At 38.9% G+C, this 10,533-nt stretch overlaps 1 protein-coding gene across 2 annotated transcripts; it reads left to right on the top strand.

Moving 5' to 3' along the window:
- Window positions 1–467: 467 nt before the first annotated feature.
- LSMEM1 (leucine rich single-pass membrane protein 1) lies at window positions 468–8,527 on the top strand. 2 transcript variants are annotated; one of them, XM_048958031.1, is made up of 5 exons: window positions 468–547; window positions 1,469–1,588; window positions 3,977–4,108; window positions 6,171–6,311; window positions 7,885–8,527. In XM_048958031.1, exons 3-5 carry the CDS (start codon window positions 3,982–3,984, stop codon window positions 8,091–8,093), a joined length of 477 nt encoding a protein of 158 aa, XP_048813988.1. In that variant the 5' UTR covers window positions 468–547; window positions 1,469–1,588; window positions 3,977–3,981; the 3' UTR covers window positions 8,094–8,527. The 2 variants fall into 2 exon arrangements, with proteins under 2 accessions (XP_048813988.1, XP_048813981.1); XM_048958024.1 differs by lacking the exon at window positions 468–547 and having other exon boundaries at window positions 909–1,588.
- Window positions 8,528–10,533: the final 2,006 nt, after the last annotated feature.

The raw sequence follows: 10,533 nt of genomic DNA, 5'->3' as shown, positions 1-10,533 counted from the left end.
CTAGTTTTGGTGCTACAAAATCTCTCTTGCCTGACCAGAGTCATTCTAAATACCCTGTTCCATATCGAAAACTACACCTTAAATCCAGTTTCCCTCTCTAGAGGACTGAAATGTGGTGATAATAGACTTGTGTGGGGACAGTGAGGGAGTTTATGTGAAGACCAAGATCAGCCAGAGCTGCTGCATCAGACCATCTGCAAATGCATGTGCTTGTTTCAGCCTGATCTCTGAACTACGTCAAACTGACTGCACTTGCTTGGCCTAAGGCTTGTGGTTCTCCCCTTGAATCGTTTGTTCCCACAAGCCTGCTAGTCTCTGGCTGTGGGTGGTCGCCTTTACTGAACGTCACCAGCACAGAGTAGCGCTTGTGAGACCTTCCTGTGCTTCCGGAGGTTTGCGAAGCATCCAGCGCCTCTGTGCAGATGGTCGGGCACGTGGTTCCCCTTTCCCCCAGAATGCTGTAGGTGCCAGCTGCAGAGACTGGGATGGCGTCCAAGGCTGTTAAGAGGGGAGGAGATGGGCTGTTTTGCTGCCTGCTCGAGATCTGGTGGTATTTTAGACCTTTCCAAGCTTAGAACAGGAGAGCGTTAAGTCTTTGCCTTGCAGTTAGGATGGTGTTAGGAATCTTTCAGGGATGGAAGTGGAATAATCTTGATTGATTGATTGCATGTCCTTGTTTGAATGGAGGGTTTTTAGGGGACCAAACAAGAAGGGAGCAAGCTGCATTACTGGCACAGCTACTGATGGTGCAGCTTCAGAGATTGTCACAATATAGGGGCAAACTGAGTCAGTAGGTGCATCACCTTGTGCTCTTTCCTGAAAGAAAAGTGTATTCATGGTCAGTTTAACATACATTAATGTGGAAGTAGAGAATTGCTTGAGAAAAGTTTCGTTGTTTTGACCCATGCTCCCTGTTAGCATCGGCTGCCTGTCAATGGTGTGCTGTAACATTATGTTCTGCAATGTTAGCAACAGAAAAAAACAGCAATTGAAAAGTCTTTCCATGAACTATCAGTACTCACAATCAGCTTAGAGTGTTTTTTTCTGGATGCTGTACAGATCGGTCCAGGTGGTAATATATTTGAATTTGTAAGGTGTTGGAGGAGGAAAGTAACTTTTCCAGTTGATGCCTTTAAAGTACATATAACTGCAGTCATGTAGAAATGACTTCTGCATAGCAAACTCGTTACTCATAACTGCAGTAATATCGCTATGACGTTTTTTCGTAGCAAACTAGTTTTAAAAAGGAATCATAAAGCAAAGGTTTAGTGAAATACTGATCTTCAATAGCGCATTATGTTTCCATTATAGGATATTTAATGATTCCAATATATTAAAGAGCTGTGCATATGCTGGTTTCCTTTTAAACAGTTCAATACGGTGAAGTCAGTGTGCTTGGCTGAGATTAATGCTAAATATAGATCCATAGAGACAGTCTGTTTCATGACTGCCTTCATGGGTCCTGCAGGGGCTGACAGGCTCCTATGGGGCTAAAAGTGGAGGGGAACAGCAGTACAAGTTCTGCTCTGGGGCTTTGGCACGGGCTGAGTTCCTCCACGCTGGCCTTTTACCTGAACGTGGCGATGTTGTAAGTAACATTTCATTTTCTTGTTAGTTTAATTCCTTCTAAGCTAATTTTTGTTGTTTCTTTTTTCTTTTTTCTTTTTTTTTTTTTCTTTTCTTTTTCTCCTGTTGAGAACTTTCAGTGTCTTCACGTTAAGTTCTAATTTTATTACATCAATCTAGGGAGAAATTTAGAAATCAAATGAGGAAAAGTTCTTTAAAGAAGGTTAAAGTGCGAGAAAGACTGGCAAAGTGTAACCAATCCAATGTTTTAGTTTGTTGGAAGACTCGTCAATACCTTTGGCCAGTAGCACTGCTGTATCCTCTCACATTTATTCAAAATATCACCAGAAAATAAAACATAGGGTTTTCCTTCACCACAGTAACATGCACAGTGAGGAAGTCAGTTTCAAGTAACAATGAAATTAGAAATGTGTAATTCCACTGATAGCAATGTATGAAAGGTACTCACATTTATTACAGCTCAAGCTGTTAAGGAGTCTTTCCTGAAGCTGCAGGGAGGTACTAATCAGAATATCCCAGAGAAATAACTGCTCTTTGGAAGCTAAAAATAACCAGAAGCGTTTGTGCATGAGATGGTAGCTTTGAGCATGCTGTTGTAGGAATGCATGGCTCTGTATGGCTGCAGCTGGCCATGAGTGCGCTTGTGGGGAGACGGCAGTGAGTGTGCAGGTGGCAGTGGGGCTGGCCGAGGCGTGATCTCACACCATGTGACGTTCCAGGGCAATGGAAGTGCATACAACCTTCTGCCTTGAAGCTACTGCTGCACAAAAGGAAGTCAGGTGCTAGGTACAGTTCACCACTGCTACATTATTTTTGTGTTTTTCAGCAATTCTGAAGGGAGAAAAAAACAAGCTGCAAGCTTGTCTTCTGCTCTACTAAATATAAATGTAAAAGTATACATGTAGGCCTGTCAGTTTCCATTATTAGAACTCCCACTGTCAGGAGTGATTTAAGCACTTACTCTTCAGTGCTTAAAACTCAGGGAATGCTTAGCTATGTGCTTAAATCTGAGGGAATTGTGGCAATCTTCTCTTGTAAGGGAAAGGTGTTTTCTATAGCCATTTATGCCTGTATTCCTCAAACATTTTAGTTAGGTTTTCCAGTGAAGTGCTGAGTTAGGAATCCAGTCGCAGTGCTTTTTGTTTATTGGAGAGGGACGGAGGGGGTGGCATGTCGAGGGGACGATTCAACTTGTCTAAGATTCAGAAATCACCTGTAGGTGCTTAACATCTTTCATCAGGGTGAGGCTTACATCTCATGAAGTGCTAAGTTGTGTTTGACAGGCAAGACTGAACGTGGGGATTTGATAAAATATTCAGTGTGTAAGATTTGTTCAACATTAGGGCTAAACTAACCACTGCAAGCTCCAGCTTTACATTCATTGGCAAGGAAAGGTATCTTTAGACTGCAATTCTAAGGTCTAGAATGACATCTAAATAGAAGAGGAATATTTGCTGGAGAAACATATTTTTCTTCAGTAATTGCAGTGGGAGTTTTCAGTGACCAGTGTGGTCTAAGTTGCCTTGTTAGAGCGACTGCATCTCTTGATGGCTAGAACTGTGTGCTTCAACACATACAGGAGCCTGTTTAGGTAGTGCTTATTCTTCATAGCTGAATTTGTTTGTATAATCACTGAAACATTTCACACACCCAGACTGCACTGACACACTTTCTTGTTAGGCCTCAATCAGTGTTTTTCTTAAGGCAAAGCGTAATGGTCTGAAGAAAAGGTTTGGCATCAGACTTTAACTCATCCATAATTAACATTTATATGAAGTACAACTAATTCATAACTTTTTTCCCCCCATTATTCACAAATAATAACTTCACAGTGACACTACAAGGTGCATGCATAGGCAGACCTGTATTCTTGCTTATTCTTACCCCCTATACTCGTACCTGCTTTCTGGCCATGTCTCATCACCGAATAGTTCTGTGCTGAAAGTGCAGGATCTATGTGACATCCTTGCTGTTGATGCTGGTGAAGATTTGACTTTCACTGTGGTCAGGTATCACTCTTCATCTCAATAAGTATCCACCAAACTAGAAGAAGTTATATGATTGAATATCTAATGCCCAAATAAATACTAGTGAAACAGATATTCTCTCTCCACACATACATATATGCATACATACGTGCAATTATATGTATATATGTGTACATATATACATAAATGTGCATTCACAGGTACACAGATACGATGTAGAAATGAAGCTTTGTCAGAATAAGTACAGTAACACACTGGGTTAGCCATGTCTTCAAGTGTGCTGGTCCTTCAAATCTCTAAATGTTAGGGGTTGTTACAGCTGCTTCTCACATCAGGACACCTACTATTACCAGTCAATTTACATCTTTATAGCTTAACTTTTTAATTATAATTTCTTCTAGATACAATGGAGAAAACTTCTTTGGAAATTAACCTCCCCAGTACTGATGAAGAAAGAAAGCTTTACGTAGTTGATTCCTTAAACAACCTGAACAAACTAAATGTTTGCCCAGATGAATTTCAGCGTCCACTGGGTACGTATGGCAATATTTCATGTTTATTCTTTGCACACAAATAGGCTATAAAACAAATTGAAAACACTAATGACATTGTAGTGTGCAGGTGTTAACAGCCCAATAGACGAATATGTCAAACTCTGCATTGAAAATTTTAAGGAAAAAAAAAAAAAAAAGGCATAGTTTAAACCATATGAATGGTTTAGCTACTGCTTCAGGTGTCAGGTTCTAGGAAATCCCTACATTTAACTAAAGATTCACCGTGAAGCCTGAATTTGTCCCTCTTTTCCATCTGAGTCCATCAGACAAGGTAGTTTCTCTAGTACTGCGGTCTATACTTCTTCCATGGATAGCACTGTAACTCTTCCCAAGCACTAAAATTCACTGGTGGCAATAGAAATGCCGGTGATTTTCTGTTCATTATTCTAAGACATATCTCCTAAGGACTCAAGTGTGAAGCATCTTAAGAGGCTTTTAAGCATTTTGATTCACAGAATCTCTTTAGTTTGTGATATGAGCTCTCCCACTTCTATTGCTTTTCAAATCATAAAGTCATAGAATGTCCCCAGTTGGAAGGAATGCACAAGGATCATCAAGCCTAATTCCGGAGTCCGCATTGCATCACCCCAAACTCAGACTGTATGTCTGACAGTGTTGTTCAAACGCTCCTTGTACGCCAGGAAGCTCAGTTCCAGTGCCCACCACCCTCTGGTGAAGAATCTTTTCCTGGCATCCAGTCTGTACCACCCCTGACACATCTTCATGCCATTTTCTTGGGTTCCTTCACTGTCACCAGAGAGCAGAGATCAGTTTTTATTTACTGTAATGGCAAATTTCACTGAAGGAAAGGTATGGAACTACAGAATGTTTGGGATTCAAAGGGCCATACGTTAATAATCCTTCTAGTTAAGTAGCTTAATATATATAATATACCTTTCCATATTTAAAAAACTTTTTGCTACTCAACAGTAAATAAAGGTAGCCTAATGCATATTTTATGCATCCACTTGTAAAGTGCTTTGTATTCTTCTAGGACTATTCTTTTTTAACACAGAGAGTTATTGTTTTTTTAACATTTTTTAAAGCTTGGAAAGATTTAGGTAAGATATTGAATTTGCCTTATTCAGCAGCATGAAATTCTAGTTCTCTTGCCAGAAAATCAATGAGAGCTGTGTCGTACTTTACAGTTTAGTAAATACTACATTCTCATGAGCAATCTGTTTAGCAGTATAGCAGATGCCCAGTTAGGTTTAAAAATGATGTTTCAGGAGTGTTGCAGTACTCACGGCAATCCTTTCATTCAGTAGCTTAGTATGACCTGGCATAATCAAACACATTAGCATGTTAAAAACTATTCAAAATGTAAACATATTTGGATTGCCTTGGTAGCAGCCATGCAAAAATTTCTTTATGTTTTAAACAATAAAAATTTTCCCACTCTTTGCAGCATGACAAGAGTCTGTGTTCAGTGATTCTTTGCAGCACTGTAGCCTGGAAAGCTCAGCCAGTATGGAGCATTCATCATGCAAAGCAAGCATGGAATATTTCTGAGAACTCTGTTGATAGCTTACTGTTCTTGAGAGTAGTAGCAGGACGTCACCTTCCTTTTTATTCTAATTAGAAAGCAATATTGGTGCAGGTGCATAGTATATGATGATTTGTTATGAATGCTAAGGGAAAAAAGCACGATGCCTCCCAAATATTAAAAAATGTAATCTTATCTGATGCAGGAGCACGTTAAATGCAATAAAGAAAAACTGAGGTACTCCCAATGATCTCCTGCTAGTTCAGCCAATTGTTCAGCCCCAGGTTTGTTCATTGTTGGAGCACTACTATGGCACATGCATCCTTCCCTCAGCTTTTTCACTACAGGCTCAGTTGCAAAACTGTCAGAGATTTCTACCATGAAATCTCTGAAATCTCATGAAATAAGCATAACTTTCTCATGGTCTTCACTTGACTTCACCTATTATCATTAGGGCGTTTTGCCACATTTCATAGGATCATAGAATTAATGTCGTGCTTATTCTAATGAAACTGATCAAACTTTATCACCAAATGACTTGTCATCTCTTTACAGGTGAGGACGTTGAGAGCACTGGTGGTACTAGAGAGAACCTAGCAGGGAGCAAAACAAGAAACCAGTGCTACTTCTTCATTGCCTTCATTCTTACTTTGATTGTCAGTTTGGCAATTGTTTCATTTGTAATATTCTTAATAAGTAAGTAAAGCAAACAGTGATTCTTAAAAATTTGGGACTATGGAGAAGAACTTTGCTGAAATGTGTCATGCTACCTTATAACATCCTACTGCTGTATATGCATGACCAAAGTCTTTAGCGAGGTGTGGGCAGTGGGTCCTTGGTATAGAAGCACAGGCCTCTGTTCTCTGTGCTACAAGGCACAACTTTGTTCTTTGTGCAAAGGTTTTGTGAGCTTAAACAGCTGTCAAGAATTGAGCTCAGCAGTGTGAAGGTGTGTCCCTGAAAACTCCAATATTAAATTAAATTTTTAAGACAACTATATGGCAGTGATTAAGCTTTTTGTATATTTCCAGAGGAAATTCAGTATTAGTGACTTTTCACTGAAACTGGAATTACACTAAAGCTAGCACCTAAATCGAGCTCCTTTTAGATATTATCCTTTTTTCTGAAAGACCTGAAAACTGCAGCTAAGAACTGATGGGAAAGTGTTTGGAACTAAGAAAACCTCAAATAAACAAAAAATCAGATAATAGCATCAAGTCTGTAGACATATTTACTACCCCACTTGGGCTGGACTGATTGAGATACATCAGCTAACATTGCTGAGCTCAGAGCTACAGATGGCCTTACTTTATGGAGCCTTTGTCATCTTGGGGCTTTCTGTACTGATTGCATTGGGCAGCATGAGGTATGTTATTTCCATGCACAAGTCCATTCTGAAAGAATTGTAATCCATGAGAAATTAAGATTATTTTTACTCTATAGTAGGAATTTATCAAAAATCCTTTTTTCCTTCTTGAGAGAAAATCCTAAACCTTGACTGAACTTGCTCACAAGCTCTCAAGAGACAAAGCGTAAGACAAATACGCAAGCAAAACATTAAGTGGCATGATTGTAAAACACTAATTAAAACATCCACTGTTTGAATTTCAGATATATTTAACGTGCTGCTGCTAAGTGTGCAGATAAATGAGTAATGTGCCCCTCAAGCAGAAAAACTGTAAAATAACTAATAGTGAGAAGGTTACTTGAGGGATTAAAGAAGTTTGCTTGGGCTTGGAAATGGTACAGTAGCTCCAGAAATGTATATAATGGGTACTGCACACTGGTATTCCAGAGGAACACCACCTTTCAATGCCAATATTTACAAGAATTCTCCTTTAATCTAAATGCTTTAGGAAAGCAAATGCTGTGGCTGTAGCCTTTGTTGTGCTTTACTAAGTGTGCTTCTAGAAAAACATAGGTGAGTAGTGCCCAGAAATAGCAACTTGGAGCCATTTAATAACACGTTTTCTCACGAACACAAATGGAATGGATACACTCCTGGAGACTGCAAAATATGTCTGAGACAGAGTATTTGGTTGTATTACACTGCTCTGTAGTTACAAAAAAGTGTATATATAAACACTTAAAGAATTCAGTGAGCAGGTTACTCCACAGATGCCTAACTTTTTCCCATTGGATTCTGCTTTTGTTTTCCTGTTTAATATTGTCATAATTCCCAACAATCTCACATGGGAGTACAAGAGAGGGTAGTGATGCTTTTAACTTAAATGCTGACAATTTAATGTGATGTATTTTCCTTTCCAAGTTCAAACTAGAAACAAGATGGACCAAATATCAAGCAGACTCATATCTGAAAGGAAGAACATAGAAGAGCTTAAGAAAATGAACAATATGATACTTAAGTATCTAAATCAATCAGGAATGAAGGAAAAGGAAAGATACCTCTTCACACAGTCTCCTGAGCTTCATGATTACTTCTTCACCCATCCAGAAATGAAAGTCTCTGGAAAATAGATCTACTCTGGAATGAAACTCAGCATCACTTTATTCATGTATTCAGATGTTTTCACATATGATATACAGACATTCTGATATGGTCACAGGAAAATTACAAAGGCTATCTGAATGAAAAATATTAGAAAAGAATATTGGATTCTGTTTGATGTGAACACAGATTTTGAAAACTAAGCCCATATAATTCACTATGAACAGTGAATAGTCAACAATTTTCAGTAGTTTCAGATTCTCTGTGCGCTCTAAATTACAGAGCTAGGAGCTTAGTTTTACTTCAGATGTAAGAGAACACATAGAATAGTGATTTTTACTCAAGTGATTCCTGCATGGCCTTGTTGACATTGGAACAACTTCTGTCTTTGCTTCTATATTATTTGTATTCATAGATAACTGCAGATTTCATCACTTACAAATAAATACAGTTTTGCCACTGAGTTTGGTGGTCTGTATTTCTGTGTATCTGAACAGATTGACACCACTTCTTAAAAAAAAAAAATAATAATAATCCAAAAACCAATAACTAAACCTGACTAAAAACTAATCCTTTCATAACACGTCATATTCAGCCCTAATTACTAAGGAGTGAAAGTGGGTGCCATATTGTCTTACATGGGAAATGGGTTTAGATAACTTGGTCTGGTAGCATCTACCTCATGATACTGCTAGCACATTCTACTCAGTATTTGTTGGCAGCTGTTGGGGGAAGACCAAGTGTTTTTATAAAGTGATAAGGGGAAAATGATGTATGTACATGTACTCTTCCCTATGGTTGCTGTTGGCCGCTGCCAGAGAAAGGCCACAGGGCCTGATAAAGATCTGCACTGAGTGTTCTTGTTTTAAAAATGGTCCAGAGAGTAAAAGCAGCAGCTGCTGCTTTCTCAATTTGACTTCACACAGCTGTGGAGACCAAGACCCAAAAGTGCAGTCATATAAAGAATTGGTGGGTAGCTTTGTCATTTTAGTATTCAGATTCTGACATGGCGTGCACATTAAGAAGCTACCTCAATTACCAGTAAACAAATTGGTTACTCCCCTCCCAGCAGTGAAATGGCAGCTGACACTCAACATCTTCTCTTTTACTTCAAGTTCTCTTTTCAATCAGAGCTTTTTTAATCTCTCCTGGAAAAGTTCATAAAAATAGTCACCTAGGTCCACAATGTGCAGTGCAGTCTCTTCCCAAAATGAACAATAATCTTTGCTGTGGTGACTCTGTTGTCTGCAATATAGTGAAGAACAAGATCCGGGAATCTTTCTTGCTATGACTCTACCTGGATTTGCCCACTGATTCCTTCTAAGAGGAATATTTTGGCTTACATCTAGGTTTTGCATCACCTTCTTCCTATTTCTTGAGCACTGTTTTTCTTTTCCTGCTGTATTACTGACAAGTCATTCACATGAAAACCATGAGATTTGGCTGTAAGAGCTTATTATTCCTGCTGTTAGTTCTCAGCTGGAGTCTTAATTATCTACTCTGGGAATCACAAATGTTTGTTACAAAGATAACTTTAATACTGATAAGAGAATGATAAAAGCGTAGAATATGTTGCAAGAAAAGAAACCCTAACAGACCGGAGTAAATATCTTCCTGTAAATGCTGTTAAATGATGACAGAAAAAGTGTCATACGACGAAGAACATGAAACTCACAGTGCTGCTTCTCTGTTCACCAAGCTGTCAGTTGCTTTTAATGGCAGTATTCTCACCTCTCCCACTCATCTTGTAGCTACCATAACTGCTTTCAAGCTACTGTCTCACCCTTACAAGCATCTGTACTTGCCAGCCAGGGAGAAACAATTCTAATATTTGGCATCCAGTGCATCTCAAACGTGTGGATTTGGCACATCCCTCATTGCAACTGCTGCTATCAGAGATGTCTGTGCTTCTCTAGAAATTGACACCAATAGCCTGTAGATTTTTTCTGGCAGGAGATGGTGTAAATAAAATACGTGCTATATCAACAGTCAACAGAAATTGAAACTGCTGTTTTTGTCAACTACTGTTAATCTGTTATTCAATCAGTAATCACAAGAAATCCACTTTTTCTGTTGCTTTTCTTGACTAGAAAAGTTTTTTTTCCCCTTCATAATTTGAACTTGTGAGGTGCTGAGTACCCTCAGCTGCCACAGATGTATATAGGACCAGCAATATGCAGGCATGCTTGGTACCAAAGGGACTGAACCCTCAGTTCATACTTTTTGTATTTAATTGCTACTTCTCTTGCAGTGATTAGTGATTTAGAGTAGAGATTTAAAAAGTGCAAAGGTCCAACGAAATCTTTAAGCCCATCTTAGTAACACTGTTGAAATATGCCTGCTTTTGGACCCTCTTGTGTATAGTGGGACATTGTGTAGCACTGCATACAGCTGCTCAAGTTGCAAATATCCATTTATAGTGAGGGCAGCTCCCATCTGAGAAAAGAGTGAGGGCTAAGATGGGCATCT

Source organism: Lagopus muta, chromosome 1, assembly GCF_023343835.1.
Source record: "Lagopus muta isolate bLagMut1 chromosome 1, bLagMut1 primary, whole genome shotgun sequence".
Lineage (NCBI taxonomy): Eukaryota > Metazoa > Chordata > Aves > Galliformes > Phasianidae > Lagopus > Lagopus muta.
This window is presented reverse-complemented; position numbering and strand designations above follow the sequence as displayed.

Excerpts from the sequence above, each read along its gene's own strand:
- LSMEM1 (XM_048958031.1), top strand. The coding sequence starts at position 3,982 with ATGGAGAAAACTTCTTTGGAAATTAACCTCCCCAGTACTGATGAAGAA. Across the intron at positions 4,109-6,170 it reads TGAATTTCAGCGTCCACTGG|GTGAGGACGTTGAGAGCACT; the intron begins GTACGTATGGCA and ends ATCTCTTTACAG. Across the intron at positions 6,312-7,884 it reads ATTTGTAATATTCTTAATAA|TTCAAACTAGAAACAAGATG; the intron begins GTAAGTAAAGCA and ends TTCCTTTCCAAG.